Below are 23,412 nucleotides of genomic sequence, written 5' to 3'. Positions count from 1 at the left end.
GTAGAGAAAAAAAACTAAAGTCCAGCCCACTTAATTGAAACACAACTAAACAGTGGATATTAGCCATTATCCCCGGCTTCCTGAACCAGAAGAGCTGCCGTTGTAACAAATCCACCAAACCCTGTTCATAAATCCTCACATTTCCTCTCTGAATATTGGAGATAAAAGCTGTTTTTTAATGACTTCTAGGTCTTTTTAACTGATCTACAGTTCAGCTTCGCTCTTCAACTTGCTGGTCCTGACTCTGGCATTCAGTCAGTTCCACGCAAAGTTGATTCCCAACACAACCACAGTCTGATCTGCTGTGGCTCTACTGGAGTAGTTGGGAGTTACACGAATTCTTCAACAATTTGGCCAATATTCTTATTGAGTTCTTGCCCAGGTTTCACATTTAATAGATTTTCTCAGCATCTGCTACAGGCAATCCTTTGAAAAAAGCATTTATCACAAAATCCCCAGTGGATCAGCACAATGTCCAAAGTCAAGGACGGCAGTAAGACCAGGATTTCGCAGGTACACATGCGAATAGAAGTGCAACTGTTCAACTGTGCTGAAAAACCCCAGAGCTTGCATGTTGAGAAATACCTCTTTTAGATAAGGATAAAAACAGAAGTGAATACATAATGTATGAAGTCAGTGAGTTATGCTGCCTCAGCAGGTGCAGCCTGGTATCTTTCATGCCCGCTGATAGTATGCTGCCAGCACAGATAGATGTTAAGGCTCCCACATACATTTCATTACCTTTGTTGTGCTTCATTCCAGCTTTCTTTGTACTTTGCTGGTCATTTCTGTTTATCTGTTTCTCTGGTGATTGTTATTCTGCTCACAACCCTCCTCCTCCTCCTCCTTTGTTATAACATGCAGCACAAAACACCAAGCAAAATGATTCTTGCACAATGTGCACGTGATTCACGTAAGCATGTGTTGTAAGCCGCTTCTCCATGTTCTGTTTCCTTGAAGATATTCATTATTTTTTCTTTTCTAAAACTCAACCAGAATGGCCATTGGAGAGTGCATGTAGCACAGACAAGGCTATTTATTATCGAGGGCAATATGGCTCCATCTGATTGGCCAAATATATTCACATGCAGAGCGTTAATGCATGGCACCATTTATCGGAGGTCAAGCTGACTTTTGCGATGCGTATATCGCGCAATGAACTATGACAAACATTTAACATGTTGCATATACATGTAAATACATACACCATGGAGACAGAATGTACTAACAGCTAACAATTTCCTCTTTTCACAACCTCTAGACGTGACAGATTTTTTCATATAAAGATCTCTGCATTATTTGTTGAGAAATTCCCCAAAATGTAAAAAACGCCCGTAACCCCCTTACAAAATCCTGGATACTGTAATCTGATCTGTAGTTGTTTGCATAATCCTGCTCAGTAACAAACAGAGAAACAAATGCAGATACAAATATAACCTCATTGACTGAGGTAACAAATGATTGATTGTAAAAAATAAATTTAAAAAAATCACCTAGCCTTTACATCACGGACGCATTAAACCAGTGGAATTGAAAATGTGTTTTGAACATTTGTACTTTGGAATATTATTTTTGACTCGGTCTAAATCGGTTTACTCGGTCAAGGAGGTTGTTTTCATCTGCATTTGTTAGCTCGGTGATGCAAAAAACATTTCCATGAATTTTTTTCTGGGTGACTGGCACGATCCAAGGAAGAACCTTATCAATTTTTGCGCTGATCTCAATAAACAGGCGGCTCCAGGATTTTTTTTTAATTCCCTTTCCTGAAGATGGTATTAAGATAGGTGTTTGGCACATGTAGATAAGCCACCACAGCAACACAGCAGCACTCAAGTAATGTAAGTAACTGCAAAACACAGGTGCCCATACAAAACTCAACTCTAGTCGTTTTCACTATCGTGTCCCGTGTCTGCTCAGGTCGTCAGTGATGAAAATGTCCCACCTTACGTTGTACGAATGAACTCTGATGCAACACAAATTAAAAATAGATGACATCATGACTCATTCCCTTACACCGACACAAACACAAGAGCCGCCATCAGGCCTTTCCAGCTAATGTGTTAAATGATGAAGCGTTAAAGGCCACTCACTCAGCTCAGCCAGTGCAACAGGCCATTAGCGTAATCATCACTACCTGTTGACTGAGGACATGGGAGTGCACTAAGGGAGGATTTCTGCCTGAAATAACTCTGCACAGACCTGTACCAGCACCAGTCTCTCTAGCACGGTGAAACATAGGCCATTACTTCCCTGAGGACGTTAACAAGAATGCTCAGTTTGGTGGGGCAGCACATTATGCTCACATTATCCTTCTTTCCCTCTCCCTCGCAGTTCTACAGATGTTTCCTGATTCTATTTCACTGTAAACACTGGTCAGCGGACAGCGGCAACATCTCCGCTCCCTCCAAGACCACGGTGATCCAGCTGAACCGCAGGGTCTACAGCAACACGGTGGCCTGCACGGTGCAGATCTCCACCGACGCCATCAACCAGGGCTGCAGCACGACGGCTACCAAGCAGACCACACCCCCCGGGGTTAAGACCTGAGCCCGGATATCCTCAATACAACACGACAACAAACACTGTCACCATGAAGCACGAAAAACTGCACTTACAGCGTGAAACAAAGTGAGATGTGGATGCATTTAGACAGTCAATGTACTTTGTGTGAGCTTGTGTTGTACAGTACAGAATCTTTTTCCCGTGTCCACTCAGTTTGAGTTTTTATACACGAGGTTTTTTCATCATTTTTATGAAATTGCCTGTACATTTTCTTTAGTATCTGCTAAGCACATTTACTGTATAAAATAGAAACAGGGGAAAAAAAATGTGTTTCTACAAATATGTCAAAGGTTTTATGGTTCATAAAATTCTTGTTTTTTAAATGATTAATGATTAAAAGATTAATCCTGTTGCACCACATTAGATGGAAGGTTTCAAATAATCTGTTTTTATTTCTTTCAAACCAGAACGTTTTTATCATTTCTATGATTTCAAATATATATTTTACGGTAGCTAAATTATTTTCTTTAAATCCAGGATGCGTTTTGTTTTCAATTCATTCTTTCCACAGAGCAAAAACCCTATGTTTAATCTCTGTTGCTGTTCAGTCAATTCGTCAATGTGCTGCTGTAAATGCCAAGGCTAGTCAATCATAGATTTGTGCTGCAATCAGTGTTTAAGTGGATTGATGTATTTGTCTTGTAACGTCTGTCTTTTCTGCCTCTTCCTCGAACCTCTGTACCGCTCTGACTGTAAATACCCAGAAGCTATCCCATAAAGAACTGCGGTTGTCTTTAAGTCTGTGTATATTACTGTGAAGGTAATCATTCTGCATGTAGCCAGTAATTTGTTTTATTTCTATTTGTGTGTTTGTTACCAGTCTTTTGATAAGGTTACTTTGTGTTGCATGATTTTTTTTCTTGTACATTCATTTTTAGGGTATATCAGATTTCGTGGCGAGAGAAAGACATTTACTTTAAAGAGCTCTACCCTCTGTAGCAGGGACTGGTCACATCTTCAGTGTCACTGGGGAGAGGAAGAACTGTGGCCGACAGACTGGAGGCCATGGGCGGGCTTCCATTGTGGAGCTTTAGTTCAGTGAGACGACTCTGACCACGATGACCATGACAGCTTAAGGGAAGGGTCTTACATGAAAGGGGGCGGTGCCAATTGGCTCCGTTATCATCAGCTTATCACAGGAGGAGAGAGATCAGTTGGGTGAAAATGTGATGAGTCACTACAGGCGTTGACACCTATGGGTGTCAATAGCTAGAGCCCCAGATGGTTTATAGTCTTGTCATCTGTCATTCCTGTCATTCATTACAGCTCTTGTTATTGATCAAAAACTATTTTTGGATCCTGTGTGTGTCAAGCTGCGGAGACTCTTGACGGATTAGTCGTTGCACACACGCCCAACTGTGACGACGACTCGATGCCTTTCATGACGCACTACTCGTGCGTGAGATGCAGCCGCAAAAAAGGGCAAAGAAGAGGAGGAAACGCAAACAGAGCGGTTTGGGCACCGGCTTGTTTCCTCCAGGGGGCACCGCTTCAGACTTGTGCACCCTTTTTTTGTCCTCCTTGACAAGGTGGTCACAGATGTTTTTCCATAGTTTCCTGCAGGTTTTCCATGTCTTGTCTTTTCCTATAGTCTCTGCAACTCTCTCCAGGAACCATCTGAGAATCTCTATGCTCCCCCAATAATGACAGGTCATAGAGATGTCTGTAGAGATGGACCTTTTCAAATGACACGCCACTAAACGAGAGCTGCATGCCAGTGTTTCTGGCATGTGTCGCCCCGCCCAAGGACAGGAGCAGCGAACAGAAACTTGGCTTCATTCAAGCAGAAGATCCACTTCACAGTGCAATGGCATTGTGGGTGAGAGCAGAAGAGAAATAAAGAGAGTGAGAAAGCACATGGTTACTTGTCTTTGTTGGCAATTGGTGGCAGCTATCGAGCCAATTCACTGAGGCAGTATGAGGGATACAAGAGGCCCATTCAGGACGAAAAAGGATGAAGGCTGTGAGGCAGAGTCGAGGAGGAGTTTGAGGATGTTTGTAACATGTGAAAGACGCAAAAATGAAAAACAGAAAATGGATTTTCTCCGGATTAATAAGCAGCACAATCTATATGCAGAGGACAATGACGAAGTGATCGAGAGAGTCTGTGTGATCTCCGCAGTGGAATGAAAATGTTACATCCTGCACCGCCCCCCACCTGAATCCTCTGGAGGATTTGTTGCTTTGAATGCGTTTGAGCGGAGAATCTCCCGCTGCGTTGTGCATGCGTGGAAGTCCGGACCCTATTCTCCTGAGGTCCTCCAGAGGACATGTTACTATACAAGTATCCATCAGTAAGACGGATTCCAAGGTACAGCGGTGTGCAATGGAGGAGTCAGACCAGCCACGTTATTGGACACAATATAGAGAGCGGGAGAGAAATGGGGAGAACTTGGAAGAGAAATAAGAGCACAGCAGGAGAGGGGGGGTGAGGTTAGATGATGTTATGGAAGATGGATGTCATCAGAGCACAGAAGCCAACTGTCGGACCAGACAGAATCTCCAGCAGTGATGAATATTAAGGTTTACATCTGTAGAATTTGATATAATTTGTTCAGGTCGAGGTATAAATAAAACGTTAATGATCATCACGTCATATTTTAATTAGAGATTTTGTTCGATTTTTAACGGCAGACTCTGATTACTCTTGTTTTATGACCAGGATTGATAAGAGCAAAGGAGATGAGGAGAGCAACAGACAGATGAAAGTGTAGAGCTGGAGAGGTGAAGAGGAGGAGAGTATCAGACACGATGGAGCAGTTTGTCATAGTTCATTGCGCGATATACGCATCGCAAAAGTCAGCTTGAACTCCGATAAATGGTGCCATGCATTAATGCTCTGCATGTGAATATATTTGGCCAATCAGATGGAGCCATATTGCCCTCGATAATAAATTAAAGATATTCAGATTATTGACGGCCTTGTTGCCATGTCACCCTAACAGAAGCAGTAATTGACGACCTGTGCTTCCCCATTCATTTCCTGTGGAAAACAGGGTCTTGGCTCTTGTTCATACACTGTAAAAAATCGTTTATTTGGTTTTACTAAATTGTATTATGTCAAGTGGTTGCACAAAATAAATGTATCCAAATCAAGACGTAGATATATTGATTGGACTTATTTTTTTTCAGTAACTTAAAATGAATTTAAAAAATGCACTAAGGGTTCAATAACACATTCAACTCTGTTAAATAAGCCAGACGAAACATGCAACATTTACAAGAGGTCAGAATCCAGTTCTGTTCTGTCTAATTATAGCTTGACCCCCTCGTACAGCAGGGTCAAAATTAATTTACAGATACATTGTGTAATCAGAGTTAATCAGAAAGTGTTCTAATTTACAGTACATTTAGCTTAACACGTATGTAACATAACAAGATTATACACAAGAGGCTCCAGCGGGGAACATTATTAATGAGTGTGTAGGCGGTGAAGCCTTACCACTCAATAGGATTTCAATTTGCTTTTCATTCATGACATCTACTCAATGACATGTTTATGCCTGTGTAGCAGAGAGTCGTCATCCAGGATCAGTTACAACGATCAGTTACAGAGAATCAGCCGCAACGTTGGACTTTTCACATGGACAAAAACCAACGGGCACTGCACTGGTTAACTAAAATGAAAGACGTCTGCATGTAGGCTGCAACTCTCATTTGTTACACATCTTCAAATGTGTTGTCTTTTTGTAAACTAATTGCTACAGGCCGAGACATCAGCTGCCCCATTAATGCTCATCAGCAGCAGAGGAAGGAGGAGGATGAAAAAGATGGCCGCTAGAGACTGATGTTTGTGTTTTCACAGTACTCATGTCAGGAATATGATTTAATTGGACATTTTTTTGTTTTCAGAGAGATTTTAATGAGTTCATGTGCTGCAGAGACTTTGCTGCTTATTAAATTTTTTTATTTCTGTTCGGACTTTATTCCTTGAAAAAAAAAAAATATATATATAATATGAGTAAGAACCAGTAAGATCATCAATAAAGAACTTGATATGGCTCACTGTATTATTAAAATAAGATACACCCTGACCCTCTACACTGCGTTGCCACTCAACATAAGCTCTCCAGAGCCTGAGGGGAAAACCTACATATTTGAGGTATATCAGATGGATGCATGGGCCATGCAGTCACATCGTTTGGCCAATCAGATAAACCCACTCGCTGTCAGCTTCCATCTGATGAATAGGTGTCAATGTGGTGGAGACTGTGATGGCTGAGGAGCACATATGAAATGTATATGCTCACTTCACTATCTGCCCTTTTATTGCAAGTCATATCGTCATCTCAATACTGAACAATGCACATTAGAGGTTTTTCTCATATCGTGCAGGTCTAGCACAAATGATCTGAACCTCAGGGACCATTAGTCAAAAAAATAATAAATCTAGTCTAATGCAAAGGTTTTGTTCTGCTATAAATCTGAAATACCTGCTGTAGAATTAGTAAGTCTTTGCTGAATTGCTGATCCTTAAAAGAAGCAGTTTGTGGCTAATTATACTGCAATGTCGCGACAGCTTTTAACTTTAAAACAAAACACCTAGAAAGCAAACAATTACACTTGAGACCATCTATTTTAGGTATAGTAGGTTGTTTGTTTTGTACAAAATACACTGATAAGTATGTTCAAAATTCGAAAATTCTGTCCATCATTGATTTTAAGCTGCTTTCAGTCATGCACTGGACTCCAGATAATCTCCTGACATTCTCCAGAGGAACTGTATATGAGACACAAATGTCTGAGTCAGAGCTTCTCCTGCCAGCCCCCAAATAAAAACTATGTCCGAATGAGCATCGGGTCTGAAAATATGTGAAAATATGTGGATCAATTATGATAATAACTGTCCACTTGATGGAGGTAAGACTGCTGCCAAAATTGGATGCTTTCTGCTATGTGGCTGTGTCAGGGGTAAAAGATATTGAAATGTCTGAAAATGAAAGTCGATATTGATATGCTGGAGAGTTTCTAAGACTGGTGCTATTTCCACCCCCTGCATGGACGGTCTGCTTTGGAGTGCATTGCAAAGCCATGCTGAATGCCGATAATGTCCCTGTGCATACTGAAGATTAAAATGTCATCATGTCTTAGCATATGTGTACGTGTGTGTGTGTGTGTGTGTGTGTGTGTGTGTGTGTGTGTGTGTGTGTGTGTGTGTGTGTGTGTGTGTGTGTGTGTGTGTGTGTGTGTGTGTGTGTGTGTATGTGCACATATATCTGTTCCTGGAGCAGGCAAGGAAATGATAAGACTCCAGAGGCTGGAGAACAGAACAGTTGCACACAGCATGCATACAGACTGTATATTTATGCATGTACTGACCTATGAAGCCAGATGAGGGAGGATTGGGCTGGATGTTCTCCTGAGTGTTGCCCTGAATCACATCCCAGAGTTGCCACACGTAGCCGGGGTGAAGGATGTAGAACGCCTGGCCAGGATGGAGCTTGCGGTGCTCCACGTACGGACCAAACAGGTTGTAGTCTGGACTGGTGTACCACTGACAAGGAGGAGACAGGAAATTAGAATTAAAATTAAAGTTGTAAGGTGAAATTGAAAACACAGCCCTGGAGTCAGTGGAAGAAGTTGGTCCCCTTTAACTCAAAGAAGTATTTTACTCACTGAGACTTGATTTGAAGGTTTGAGCATCACTGTGCAGAATGGTGTACAGAACTGTGCAAACCTAACAGGCTCTTCTTTTTGCCCCTGCCTGTTGGTTTGTTTGTTAATCAGCAGGATTATGCAAAAACTACTTAACAGATTTCCATGACACTTGGAAGTTTGGGCCAAGAAAGAACTTGTGTGCATCGCAATAAAGTAGCGGATCCAGGAAATTCGTAACATGATGAAAGTCGGATTTTGACATTTTCGCCAATTCCCAAGGGAATAATGAATGTATCTAGATGAGAAACAAAGCATATTTATGGCACTGATATCTATGAGTCTGTGAAATTAGGTTCCGATACAAATAAAGATTCCAAATTAAAATCTGGATTTACAAACTTTTGGTTTCATAAGGGGATAGGTTTTTTTCAACCGATGTATGGTAACAAAGTCTGTTTATATGCAGACACTGAGACATCCCCAGTCCACAGAGGAACTGAGGCAACCTGCCGAGGTGCTGAGAACAAAACAACCAAATGTGGGTAACAGCAAAAATTAGATACCGAGGCAGCTGTAACTCAAACGGAGTCCTCCACTAATCCGTCGGTTGGCGGTTCGATTCCTGTCTCCCCCATTTCTAATGTCCAAGTATCCTTGGTAGTAACCCCAAATTGCCCCCCCACAGCTGAACCGGTGGTGTATGATTGATGTATGTTAGAGAAAGTGCTAAATGGTTGGATGGCAAAACTTTAGACCAGAAAAAAACACTAAATAAACACACAACATATATACTCTTATATAGGTGCTATGTCAACCAGGCAATCAAATTGATTGTGAGGTGGAAAGGTGATGTGAAAATGCACTGCGAGAAGCTCAGTGAACACAACAAAAAGAAAAAGTCCTATGTTTATCTATTCATCTTTTATTCATCTTTCTGATGAACTTCAGATCTTTTATCAGACCTGAAGGAGAAAGTTTGCTCTGTCTAAAACAAAAGCTGGATTCGAGTGACTCTTATACGAGTCATATTTTTACTTAACATATCCACATTGTGTTTTATTTGTCAGCAACTGATCCTTTTCAGAAAAATCAAGGATTTAAAACAAATAAAAGAGACGCACAATGATGCTCCGGTATGAACAAATCCAGGAGAGGCAGTTTCATAACTCCTCTTCAAAGAGAACAATATTTCTTCGTGCTGAGTGGTTGGACAGTCGCTGTGGCTCTGCTCTACATTTCATTCGTATTCATGTTTCACAGTTAAGTCGTAGCCTGATGTTTTATTCACATGTGTTTTTTGTCGTAACTCTTATATGATAAAGATAAATAAATGATGTATGACGTACAGTCACTGGCGTGCACAGAACATAATGGCACTAAAACACAGTTCATGTAATGTATCAAAATAGTCAATAATATACAAATAACAACAAAACATTTATTCACTCTGTCTGCAGGGAGCCCGTTGACCTTGTTCTACAAACATCAACGCAAAGTTCAGACATTATTATTCTGGCTTGTAAGCGTCTGCGCTGCAGGCGAACAGAGATGACATCAGATCCTTTCTTTGGCCTAGTCTACATCACTGCGGATATTATGTGCCCCATTCAAACTACCTTTATTTTACAAACTATGTGCATATAGACGAGAACACAAACAGCTACAAAAGTTCAAACAACCATGCCGGGCCAGTAGATTGCGACATAGCAATCTACGAAGAAAAAATGATAAAACACATACCACATAACAACAGAGAGGATATATATATATATTTGTAAAAGCACATTCGTATTCATAATAGATGCTTTGGAATGAAACAAGCGACAAGAGGCTGTGATCAACCAACAACTGTCCTATTTGCATGATGGCAAGAAAAAGAGAGGCCCCAAGGGACAAAATCCAATTTTGCAGCTGGAAACAGAAGTATGTCATACCTGACTGGAAGATCTGACAGGGGATTCCGGCATAACTGGCCCAAAAGATAAGACTGTTGTCAGCATCAACAATCCGTCAAATACCGAAAAAGAACGCTGCGACACAATTAATATTGGGTGAGGAAGACGCCTGTGAATGTCGGTGCAGTGATGCCAAATTTATGTACAAAATTGTGATATAGCATAGCAGTGCTAACCAACCGTATAGGGAAACTAATACATAGCTGCCAGTTGTTGTTGTTGTTTTCTGGCGCAGGCTCATTACACAAAGCAACAATGGGCAAGCAACACTCCGTTTAACATGTACACAGAAATCAGTCTTTTTAAAATGTTGTGAGTTAACACGCAGTTTGCACGCAGACGAGAAATGCAAAGGAAACATTTTGTTTTGCAATAATATCTGCGTTAGTGTGGACAAGGTCTTAGCGGCCTGAACTCCTAAATCAGAGGTTCCCAAACTTTTCAGCACATCACCCCAAAGAAACCAGTAATTTGGTAAAGCCCTGACGTAGAAGGCTTGTTGGTTAGGCTATGTCGCTGCCCTCAGTGCTTTCGGATGTGAATACAGAAGCGTTTGAAGCCGGCTCCCCCTCCTCCCTGATGAGTTATACACAGAGTTATCAGTGTAATCTTAAAAGAGCAGTAAACCCCAACAGATTGTAACAGATACAGGCTCGTCTCACTATGATGAAAAAGGTGTTGTCAAAGCCTCTTCCCAACAGACTTAATAAAATAATCACCAAACTGATCCGATCTGATAAGGTCGGCTTTTTCCCAACGGATTCAAGAGAAATTCTTTTATTATCCTGCCGGAACATCTTTGTGTTTAATGTCTCAGTTTGGTTTGATAAAAAGAAGCAGCTTTGAGTTGTCAACAGTAACAAAACTGTCTCACAAAAATGTATGGATGCTCTTAACGACAATGTTGCACACAGAAAATCTCTGTCCATGCCTGACAACACTCAACACCTCTGTTCTACGAAGGGCCTTCTGGTTCATTTTGCCATATGGCCTCTTTGTGCATGTAAAAAAGTTTGCTAAGAGACAAAGGCCAACGGTCTGCGTCTCTTTTTCAGCCGAAAACTTTTCCTCAACAGTCTAGCTGGAATTCCTGTCTTTTTTCCCCACAAAGCATCGACATCACCAATCAAAATGTAACATACCTGCCTGCTGACATATATTTGTATAGCAGAACAGATGCTATTGCTTCCATGGCTACAGGGACATTTACAGCTAATCATCTGCTAAAAATCTCTAAATTGCCCAATTTCTTTTTGGGAAGAATTTGTTTTTACTTTGTTGCGTTTACTGGTTGAGCAAAGATGACTTGATTGTATTCTATAAAAGCTAATTTATGCTCAACGTTAGATAGTCATATGGAAACGGACTGAGCATTCTGTCCATGTGTTCAGTTTGTACGTATTTGTGAACACCTTCTGAAAGGTTACAGATAAGGACGTAACGGAGCAGTGCCACCAGAAATTGTAGGGGGCAGTGTAGCGAATAGCTCAAGAGATGACCAAATCACATGAGGTAGAAATTTCAACAATGGTGGTAAGAAACTGCAGACATCTATATGATGCTACTTTGTTAAGAGGTATATTATCACAACCTCCCCCACGTCGCCATGTTCTTTGTTGTCAAACTCCACTCTGCGCTGCCCTCTAGTGGATGTATTGCTTAACAACCACAATTTAACACACGTCTTAATGTAAAGAACAAATTCGAGGTATGTGGGCAGCGACAGTTACATCGTTTAAAACTGACGTAATCTCTTTTTGTAAACGCAGCATAAATTAGCCTTAATCCTGCTGCTTACCCGCCGACATGTTGTATAAACATATATGATCCTGCGCAATGAATCAAACCCTAAGTGATGTAATTAGTGTGTTGTGTATTGATAAAAATGAAGGTCAGTTATAACAGTTCCAATCCCATCCTGTAATTTATCTTTCTTATACATTAACACTGTTGTTAATTGTATTATATCACCTCTATTGCAACAGTAGAGATGGAGGAGATGCACAGATGCACACAACAATGTTTAGGTTTCCATAGATACCATCAAATGAAGTACCAATTACAGTATATACAATAATGTTATTGTATTTTAGTATGGTAGTTAGTTTACAAAATTATACTAAATACACACATTATATTTATTTAGAACTAGATTAGCGTGTGGTTAAAGGTTAACCCTATATTTATAATATATTTTGACTGCAATAGGTTTCATTTGTTTTTATTCTCATCTTGTTTCTTATTAAGTATTAGGTATCCCTTCATATACAAACACGTCTACTAAATAAGATTACATGAGAGCATTAAGCCTTCAAGACAGACTGACCCCCAAAAAGAATATAAAACTAACCCTTCACCCAGCAACAACATACTCCAATCCTGTGCTTTGTCATGGAGGCTTTGTTCAGCTTTAGGTTCCCTCCCATTAATTACCTCCACTGTTGCGACCCCCCACAGTCTAATTAGTCCCACCACAGTTTCACAATGAACCAATTAGCCGATTTTTTTATACTCTTTTCTTTAGTTGGGTTTACAAAATGTGGCATATAAGGGCTTCACCTGCTTCTGACAAAGCTGTATTGTGCGATGATGCTGGAAATCTTTAGAAAATGAGATAACAAGCTAAAGGCCTCCGCATCTCCGGGAAACTCAAAGTTGCAGTCCTGCTGATTTGAAGGGACTATTCAGAAAATGGAGGTTATTAAGAACAGACAGAGTTTTGTCGGTTTTAATATTCCAATACATTTTCCAGATGATTCAAATCATTAAGAGAGCAGGCCACCTGCACCATGCAAATCAATTTCAATTGCAACATGCAGTTTTTAATTTATTAACGTGATCGTGGGGATCATTGATTGTAGCAGCAAATCATTCCCTGAATAACAATTGTAAGGAGAGAAAAAATTGAAGAGGATGCAGCGAGAGAAAAAAAAAAGAAGCTTTTTCTATACAGTCTATGGTGGAGACACGTGCAGTCATGTGTCAGAGCCATTAGGAGGGCAGGTGGAAGTCAGGTGGAGGAAGAGATGGATAAGAGCAGACAGTGAGAATGACAAAGAGGGGGCAGCTGGAGGAGCAGGGTCAACTATAGTGGTGGTAAGTATTGATAGTATGTTTGTGTTGGAATGACCACTGTGCTCCTGTGGTGGAGCGGCAAACTAAAGGAAACGCTCCACACATTAAATGAACATTATTAGAACCTTTCCCATCCTCTCACCATGACCTTGGTTTCACAACAACCTACCTTGTGTAAGTTGACAGTGTAAGGTGCAGGGTCCCAGGCCACCAGCGTCACGTTCTTGTAGATGGAGCTTGTGTTGAATCGATGCTTCGGATTGGCCAGAATCTGTAACGGGATATATGACGTGAAAAATTTCAATTGAAACCAGCGTCACAGCCAGAATCTCAACAATCTGGGAGGAGTCACGGAAGCCAATTAGCACAGCTTAGCATAAGGACTAGTAACAAGAGGTTTCCATTTGCAAATCACTTCTATTTTCATAATTTACCATCAGATCCATATTCAAACAGTGTTTCAATGGCCCTGCATTCATTAATGACTCCTTAATATGCATCACACAAGGCTAGACTCCCACTCACCTGCGAGTTGATGATGCGGATGGTGGTTTTGTTCCCCACGTCTCTCTCGTATCCGTCTGTAGGTGCAGCATTGAACCGTAACACTGCATCATGAGTGTCTGAAAGTCAAAACACAGACCACAGCGCTTGAAGCAGGTAATGAACTGACCTAGAGTTAGACATGCTATTATAACAGCATATAGGAAATATGAATACAACTGACGGGTATTGTCCGATAAGATATTTAAAATACATTTGTCACTCTGTTAGGTAACGTCGTATTCACAAAAGGTGCACTGAGGCTCACTCTCAAATCTGCCCACGGTTTGTATGCACGCACACGCACACACACACACACCACACACACACACACACACACACACACACACACACACACACGCACACACACACACAGACTCTCCCTCTCAATCATACGGTCTCCACGCCCCAAAGCATACTTTATCATCTGGTACAATGATTTACAAAATTCACTTCACGTTGTATCGAAGAAGAATTCAAACTAGAGATTGAGACCATAACCTCTGTATGAAAATGTTCAGTGACCGAACAAATCAAGTAAGAGTCATTTTCTCATCGTCTTCTTAGAAACTGACTTCATTTTGAAAACAATGGAGTCAACCTTTACTGGTCATTAAAGAGAACACAAGTCACTTCCGTATTGGCTTCACTATCCGGACCGTAGATCGTATATACAAAGATGGACGACCTGTCAGCTCCCCAAATATAAAACCATAGCTTCTCGATAGTCTCCTGGTGGTTGGCTGCAATAAAAGGTCATAAAGCCCACCTCCTCCAAATTAGTGGACGGGACATGGACCACACAAAAAAGTCAAAGTGACAGCTGAGACTGACTCGTGCAGCTCCAGCCACTGCACAGACTGTGGCTCCAAATGCACAGGATGGAGGCGTTTCAATGCCGAAATTAAATATTTGTAAAAGAATTTACAAAGTAACTCTGTATTTTACGTCCACGTGTTGTTTGTGTTGTTCTTATAAGGTTCTTCACAGTTTGAACTCGTCAGCTTGACGGATGGTTGTAGTAATAATTAGGAGCTTGTAATTTCTGCTAGTCTGTTGGTCAATCCTTCAGCTCCATCGACACCCCCGTTCCTCATTGATCTGACACCAGAATAGATGATGCTCCAGCTTCTGATCTAATTCTCCTTCATCACTGACATCAGTCGACTGTTACAGGATCATTTGACATTCACTACGACACTGTGGACTGACAACACTCAGGAAACATGTGCTCATGAGCTTGTCATTGAGTTTGCCCTCCCTGGTTCCAGGGTGATGCAGTAAACATGTCTGCTACCCGACGACCACACTAATTTTCAAATTTCCTCAAAAGCAAAGCTTGTTTATGAACATGCAGCATGCATTATTCATTTGATGTTTTCATTTGTGTTTTCTTTTTATAAACTCTTTTATATGTTTTAGGTATTCTGTTTTATTTCTTCTTTGCATTTATTTATGATCATTATTTTTTCATTTAACTATTTTCACAATCTATTAATTTCTAGTTTGCATATATTTTTTAATAATGTTTTATTGATGTTTGCACTGATTAGTATGGATGGTCTGGAGATGAGTCTGTTTTACACACTACAATTGCTAATTATTAGCCTACAATTGTTTCACATAATTACAGAATTTAACTGATGAAGCTTTGAGACAAACACATCAGGCAACAACATCCAGCCTTTCAGACGTGTTCATGCCTAAATATTTCTATGAATATTTGTCAGTCATTTTAAGACTCGTCTGCCTTTTAACCCTTAAAAATAAAGTGATGCTTCACTTTAGATTCCATTTTTCAGGTAGTGGGCTGGCAAACGCTTATATTCTGTCTCAGATGAGCCCTCCAGGTTTGAACCTGCCAAGTGCTTCAACTCAAAGAGAAATGTTAAAAATACAACCTGAGTATAAATAGTCAAAAGTGAGATATAACCTCATCATAACAGAATAAAATTATCTGACTCAAAGCTTTGAAACTGGTCTGAAGTGCAGTAATTGTCAGAAAATTGGGTTTCAAATAAAACGGTAAAAAGGTTTTATTTCGTTATTTTATCATTTCAAAGCTTTTAGTGTCTATCGCCAATTAAATCCTGCAAAAAAGTGAAGAACGTTGAACGCTGAAAAATGAGGAAATAAACACTGCATATAAAAGTAGTTTTTACAGAAAACTATTAGTCTTCTTGCATCTAGTGGCAATTTCACATTGTGATTTATTGAATTATTGGGCTGGCTGTGGCTCAGGAGGTAGAGAGGGTCATCCACTGACAAGAAGGTCGGTGGTTCGATCTCTGGTCGGCATTTTGTAGTATCCTTTGGCAAGACATTGAACCGTGAATTGCCTCTGGCTATGCGGACAGTGTATGAATGGTTAATGTGAGTAGAAGAGCGGTGTGTAGTAACGCTGTATGAATGTGTGAACGTGCTTTGAGACATCTCTATATAAATCAAGTCCACTTGCTATTCAGAAAGTTTATCCGAACAATTCACTAAAATCAAACTGCAGAAAAACACATTTCAGAAGCTTAATAAAACCGTCACAGTTTCTGACATTAAAGTATTCACAAAGCTCATATCGGCGACATTCAATCAAGAATTGAGCTGATCTCCAGTCAGGAGCTCACCTCCCTCGTCTTTTAGTATTTATGACGGGCACCGGTTCGGATATTCTGCTGACTTTGCATTTACGTCAGCGTGTTTGGAAAGCCGCGAGTTGTTAATATTAATGGCTGCAAGTAAACAGCGGCTTTCTCCAGCTGCAAGTGGCCCATGTGAGGGAACTCATTAACACAAGCATTATTCATACTCTGACAGGATGATGTATTAAGGTGATGCAAAGGGTCCGTCCATCAGGGTCACTCAGATTAAACCTGCATGAGCCCGCTGCTGCTCTGCTGATGTTAAAGTACACATAAATGAATTTTACAGTTATCGTGACTGAGATGCAGAATTTTCACAACACTCTGGGACTCGTTAAAGACGTGAAAAATCAAATAAGGTTTTGTTGATTGTTTGATCTCTTATACAGTTGATGCAGTTGCTAGTTTTGCTTTCAACTCAATACAACTGTCACTGATTAGATGCTGCTAGTTTCACTTACTCCAAAGCAGAGGTAGAGGAAGCGCTTAAACATTTTACTTAAGGAAAAGTACTAACAAATAAACAAAAAATGTAGTTAGGTAAAAGTACCTTAAAAAAATTACCACATTCACTTTGCTACATTAAAAGTAAAACTACTTGCAGAGTGTAGCCGGTTCCCTTTTACTACATCAACTGTGCCGACTGTATATTTGGTTTTATACAATAATAATCTAACACTGTCTTATTAATAAAGAACGCTGCAGATGATGCTTCTGAAATCGCGTTGCCATAATTATTAATGGCTGGAAGAGTCCATTGTTGCAGACGTGCTGTGCTCTCGTTGAAGGAGGCAGGGTCTTATGTTACCTTTCCACTCGGATTGGATCGGTGGAAAAATTCCCCGCTTATTATTAACTACTTTTAGAAATGTAAAACATAACGTGAACATGTAATGCAAGGCTTTGTAAAAATGTAGTGAAGTGCAGTAGAAAGTACATATACTTGCGGATACATGAAAATGTACTTAAGTACAGTATTTAAGTGAATGTACTTCGTCATGTCCCACCATTGCTTCAAAGTTCGGGAACTTTTTATGTCTCCAAAGTGTCAGAGGACAACGACCTGCAGTCGATGTCTGTTGTGATGAATGTTGTCCGTTCATGTTTCGTCCAAGTCAGAAGGATCTTTCTAAAATTAAAATCCTTTTGTCACCTGCTAATAAATTTGGTTTGACCTCGACTATAATATAATTCACAGCACTGGTATCAATCATGACTCCAGTTATTACTGTATCATATCTCTTACCCGACCTCCTTTCACCGGCTTCATGTTAGGTTATAAATTCCCATGATGCACTCACACTGAAGGTTTTAAAGGGCCTTGGTCCAATAACATCGCGGACCCGTTAACCTGTTCTGTGCAGGAGAGTCACCAGTATCCACAGATAAAGCCTTGGTGGGAATATAACTTGTACATGCTGAAAAGGTTTGAGGGTTTTAGCTTTACATATGGAATTAGGCACACGGTTTTTGTATATAACTTGGGTTGAAAAATGTTCCACATGTCCTGGTTTTATACTTTTATCTTTTCCATTGCATCTTATTTTTCTAATATTAAATTTTTGTTTTTTTGTTTCATGTACCAATTGTGTCTACAGCATGTAAATGTTCCCTTTAACCTTGTTAAAGAAATGCTCTAAACAAATTATCATCACTGAGAAATCAAACCAATTAAAACTAATAAATTAAACTCATAACGGAATGTTGATTACGGAGTAATTATTATGAGGTCATTCATAAGCAGCTAATTCAAACCCTCAGGTTTTTTTCTCTGACTGAAGGTGGAACAATTGGATGCCACAGTGACAAACTAATACAAAATTAGAGAAAATAAATGAAAGACTATTTATGTGATTATAGTTTTGCTCAAATTAATTAATTGCATTATAAAACCAGAGAAAATTGGTGGAGTAAAATTGAACTTATTACTTTCTGAGTCCCAGAGTCAAATCCACGGTGTCATTTTTAATATTTCCACTGGAGGGCACTAAGTCAACAGACACAAAATGGTTGTATTCAGTTCTACCATCGGCCATAATGAGCATAATGTTTACAGAAAACACGAACTAAGACGAGAGTCAGGGGCTTCACTCACAGAGACTGAGGGGTTCTTACTCATCACAAACCAGGATTTCACTCCCAGAAATAATAATCAGCCCAAAGATCAAATATTTTCTTCAGCATTAATACCATCACTAATATTTCTTGGAGGACATTCAACACAAATCATATAGTTTCTCCATCGCCTGTTGTGCTGAGGCTGCTGATCAGTCTCCTCACCACATGATGGCAGCCACGCGCCATCACACATCCAGAAACCAAACCAAACGCTCGGTTCCACACGGTGAACCCGGAGCTGCAGCTGCTGAGAAACCCTGTAATCTAAATGTCAGCCAACCTGCGACTGGCAGGGAAAAGAGGGGGTGTGAATCTCTCACTGGCACATTGAGGTGAATTCGTGGCCTCTACACAGCTGCATCACGTGGGTCTGGGTTGTGTTGCAGTGTGAGGGGAAGGACAGCGGTGTGTAGACAGATCAATGCACTTTGATTTCCTGTTTAAGCCGAGACTGAGAATTAATGTGACAAAGTCGAGCTTTCCCCGACGCTCTGAGGCTCCATAATGATTAAATCCACTTTGTTACATTTGTCTCATTCATCAAGCTGCTAAGTTTCTAAAGTGTCCTCAAGAAAAATCTTTGTTAAGGACCGAACAGCACGAGGACACTGACCCAACAACACCCTGCTTCTGTTTGACTTACAGACATGCGTGACGGCCCCCAGAGAGGATAGCCATTAAATAATATTTCAGTGTTCTCATATTGACTCTGAAGCCTCTTTCTTGTCTGTGGTTTACAGAATATGTGTGTCAGGAATTGGAAAAACAAGAATGTATGAAAATGTGACGCAGACATTCACTTCCTGTGTTTATGAGTAATACATTCATACAAATGGACAGAAACCAAAAACAAAGATGGAGGATGATGATACACCAGCACAGTTTAAACACAAGGTCTGGTTTCCAAAACTAAAGCCCCTTTCCTCCTTAGGTGGAGGTTATGTTGTGTGCATTTCTTCTTCGACGTATTCATTGATTTCTCATAAATAATTCATGGTGCTTGATGAAAAAAGTCAGGCATGTTTGGGAGACTAATATTTATGAGTGTGTGCAATTTGGTGCAGATCCAAACAAAAATCTGTGGTTTCATAAAAGGGACTGTTAGGACTTGCATTGGTTTACACCTACTGTGCATCCCTCTGGTTTCTCTCTGTGATTCTGAGTCAAATGTCCTTCTTACTCAGGTGTTAAAAATATAACTACAAATACCCAAATGTTAAACTGAGTAAGTCAAACACAGTCTCCTGGTGGGTATAATGCTCAGATTCAGTCAGATTTGCATTTTTCTTCACAAAAGAAGAACATTTCTTGCAGCGAGTGAACGGATCAGTTGGTTTCTGATGTTTTCATTGACACGGCACCAGATGTTTTTTCCACTGTGACCAGGTGTGGACGTTATACAGTTACTCTCGGTACTATAACACAGTTTGGTTTCTCTAGTACTTTCTGGAGTATTTTTAGTAGTTTTACTCCTAATCATTTCTAACTCAAGTGTATTAATTCACTACATTTAAAGTTTAAATGGTGAAAAAGGCAGAGAAACAATGCTGCAGGCTAGTCCCAAATCAAACACAGCCGCCGTGTTATGTGACCAACAGGTGCATGCTGGGTATGGCTAAAAACTAAATACTTAATATAAATAAATACTCAAATACAGAGGATGATTCCTTCAGCTGGAAAAATCTAAGTTCACTTCCATCGTCAGTGAAATGTGCACCAGCTTTCTGCTGTTTTTAATAACCCCTGATCTACCCTAGAGTCGATTAACAGTGAAGATGCATTGAAATACAAATACATATTAGCCAGGTTCTGCTTTAATTCAGTAGTTTCATCAGAATCAGAATTCTTTTCAGGTATCATTTATTAACCTTCCCCTTCTTAAATGTAGCACAGTAAAGGTTACTCATTTTACCACTATACTACTTCTAATAGAGTACAGTTAAAGTTATCTTATTTCTACTTAAGGAGTACTTTTACTTAAACACAATCTCCCAGGACTGACTGTGACAAAGAATCAAGTGATGGTTCATCAGATTTTCTGTGACAGGCCTCTCTTTCTAGGGAAATACAAAATGTCGCTATTTAGACATTTTAAAAAAGGAATAAAACCGGCCTAATTAGTTCTAATGTATGTTCAGAGCAGCAGAATTCATAAGCAAAACCAAGGGAGCTATATGAGATGTGAAGACGCCTGATCGCCTACCAGAGGGGTTTCTGCTTTCTTCTAGTGAGCCATCTGTCACCGAGTTCACACTCTCCCTGCTAACCAGCGAGCTGCCAAAGTCTCTAAACCAAGCACACGCACACATCTGAACGCAAAGACATATAGCCCACTAGGCACACACTCAACCCAGCTTACACTCTGCGTGACAAGTTAATCAGCAAACGCCACAAAAAAAAGAAAAGCAAACGCAGTGGAATACAAATCACTTCAGGTGCAGAGAGAAATTTGTTCAACTTTAAAATCCACTGTGCTCGAAGCTTTATAGACCAAGACTACATTTTTAAAGCTGGACCAAAATGAACTAGCTGATCCATATTGACAAGATTTACAAAGTTCTCTCCTTCCTGCTTTACAGCTTTTGATATATAAACAAACCAACAGCCAGTCTTATAGATGAAGGTTTTGTAAAGATAAATGGATTTAAAATCTCACTTGAGGCCTGTGTGACAAAGTTCAGCTTGTAGAGACTGAGGGACCCAAATATTTCCCTCTGGGTTTAATTGTGTGCAATCACTGCTGAGACCATTCAGAACAATAAAAACCTGTTTATTATTTATAGTTTTTATCTGAATTTGTAACTAAATTCATATCCCTACAACGGAGTATGGGGGTAAACAAAATATCTGTGATTTTAAGAAATACGTCATAATAAAATGAGAATTAAAATCATAATTTAACAAGAAAAAGTCATAATATTACAAGAATAAAATTGCGATTTAAAGAAGGTCATAATATAAGTGGAATAACGTCATAATTTAACAAGAAAAATATTACTCATTTTAACGCAGGCAGCGGGCTGACTTTCTGATATTCCTCCTCTAAAATAACATGCATCTATATTCTCGTACATTTACGACTTTTGTCTTGTAAATTTATGACACTTATAATATGAATTTATTTTCATTCTACAACGACTTTATTCTCATTATATAACGAATATATTCTCCCAAATTTACGGTTAATTCTTTCATTTATTTTTCCTTTCAGTGGTCCTAACATTCCGTCTGTTGGTGGCCTTATTACTGTCTATAGGGAGCTTTGTAAATGTAACGCTTGCTGTAATATACCACCCCCATAGACCAGCTGGCTCTTTTTTGAGTTGAATTTTTATCCCCTTCAGAAAATACACTCTGCAATATTTCTGATGTGAAATCCATAGATGGCCTGAGGAACACGTCTAATCTGAGGAAACAGCAGCCGCATGTTAACGTCAGCAACCCTGCACCCAGCGCTGAAGGAGTTAAACCCTCCGCCCTCCACAGTGTTGGATGACATTAGCTTTGCATTTTTACTATCATCAGCCAACACTCAGCCACTCGCTGCATCCTTAATTTCTTATCAACCTGCCATTCTACATCCCTGTGAAGTCAACTGACCTCAGTAAGCTCGCTCTCCACACTGAGCCTGGCTGATTCAAAAAGCAGGAAGTTTGTACTTTCTATTTAATTTCCATCTGCTGAACTCTAATAGAACTGAAATCTTTTTTTTATTGGGTTCCTGCGTATCAGCACAAGTTGAACATTTCACAATATATTTAGTAAAGAAACCACTTTGACAGTTTTAAATTCACGTGTCACTTACAGACCAAACAGTCCAATTCTAAACAAGAAATATCAACATCTAACTAACAGCGATTGTTTTCTTTTATTCCTCATTAGACAAATATTATATATTAACCCGATTAAGACAATAATCAGAATACGACACTGCCATGTAAACAGCATTTTTTGACGACCTTAACCCAATAAGATCATAATCGGAATAAGTAATAATCAAATTACGATATGTGGAGCATTCTGACCTTTGTTGCATTATGTAGACATGTTTACATCTTTATCTTATTACAACGTCCTATTGGAGTTTTCACAGCATTTTGCAACATCGACATACGACAATTACCAACTGCTCGACGACACATAGCCTGGGTTTGAGTGTAAACGAGTAGTATGACGTAATGTTGACAGGAGTCATAATCTGACTATGCTCTTGTCCATGTAAACATAGTCAAAGTTTTATTTTCATTTCCTCTCTGGTGTAGTTTCTTCCTTGTTAAGCAATTCGTAACATTGTTAAGAAAGATGCTGTATAAATAGAGTTATAATTTCTATTATTTAGAGTTCTTGAGAAAAATCATTTCATGTGTAAAACCTTAGTTTTTCAGACACCAAGTTTTCTACTTGCATGTTAGTGATCTATGTAACAACTGTACATGGCTGATATCTAATCATTAAACAGGCAGATTGTCCAGAAATCTGCTAATTCGTGCTCCTCTTTTAAATTCACAGAGAGAGAGCACATGGTGTTTTCTCAGAAGAGCATTCAGGACATTCAGCAAAAAGTATATTTTAAAGTCGGTATAATGTGAGAGAACATTTCCACCTCAAGGGGAAGAGTAACTTCTGTAGAAGGGCTTTTAATTTTTAATGAAGTCCAAGGTCTGTGTGCAGCCTTTCAACTTTTATCTTCTTTTAAGTCTTCAGTCTTGTCTGTCATTACGCATCTCTTCATCTGTCGACTGTAGGGCCGTGTAGTCCGGACGATGCTTGAGTCTCAGTCAGGATACAAAAAACTTTCTTACTTTCAAGAATATAAAACATGTTCTACTTCAAACCCCCTTTTATGGATTTCACCAGAGAGGCCAGACTTCTCAATTGTTAAATGTTGCCAATACACAAGTGGAATTTTGCATAGATAAAATAAA

At 39.7% G+C, this 23,412-nt stretch overlaps 2 protein-coding genes across 3 annotated transcripts in view; one reads left to right on the top strand and one right to left on the bottom strand.

Moving 5' to 3' along the window:
* Positions 1-5,658, top strand: part of tmtops2b (teleost multiple tissue opsin 2b) — a 29,550-nt gene extending 23,892 nt beyond the window's left edge. Inside the window, exon 4 of the mRNA XM_035174657.1 lies at positions 2,332-5,658. Within this exon, the coding sequence (XP_035030548.1) occupies positions 2,332-2,547 (216 nt within the window). The 3' untranslated portion in view covers positions 2,548-5,658. The remainder of the gene's footprint in view (positions 1-2,331) is intronic.
* Positions 1-23,412, bottom strand: part of st6gal2a (ST6 beta-galactosamide alpha-2,6-sialyltranferase 2a) — a 48,452-nt gene that overhangs the window by 4,425 nt on the left and 20,615 nt on the right. For both annotated transcript variants that reach the window (XM_035174655.2, XM_035174656.2), the window contains exons 4-6: positions 13,716-13,813; positions 13,360-13,461; positions 7,882-8,056 (exon numbers count right to left, since the gene is read on the bottom strand). In XM_035174655.2, the coding sequence (XP_035030546.1) occupies positions 7,882-8,056; positions 13,360-13,461; positions 13,716-13,813 (375 nt within the window). The remainder of the gene's footprint in view (positions 1-7,881; positions 8,057-13,359; positions 13,462-13,715; positions 13,814-23,412) is intronic.

Source organism: Hippoglossus stenolepis, chromosome 13, assembly GCF_022539355.2.
Source record: "Hippoglossus stenolepis isolate QCI-W04-F060 chromosome 13, HSTE1.2, whole genome shotgun sequence".
In the NCBI taxonomy this organism is placed as follows: domain Eukaryota; kingdom Metazoa; phylum Chordata; class Actinopteri; order Pleuronectiformes; family Pleuronectidae; genus Hippoglossus; species Hippoglossus stenolepis.
This window is presented reverse-complemented; position numbering and strand designations above follow the sequence as displayed.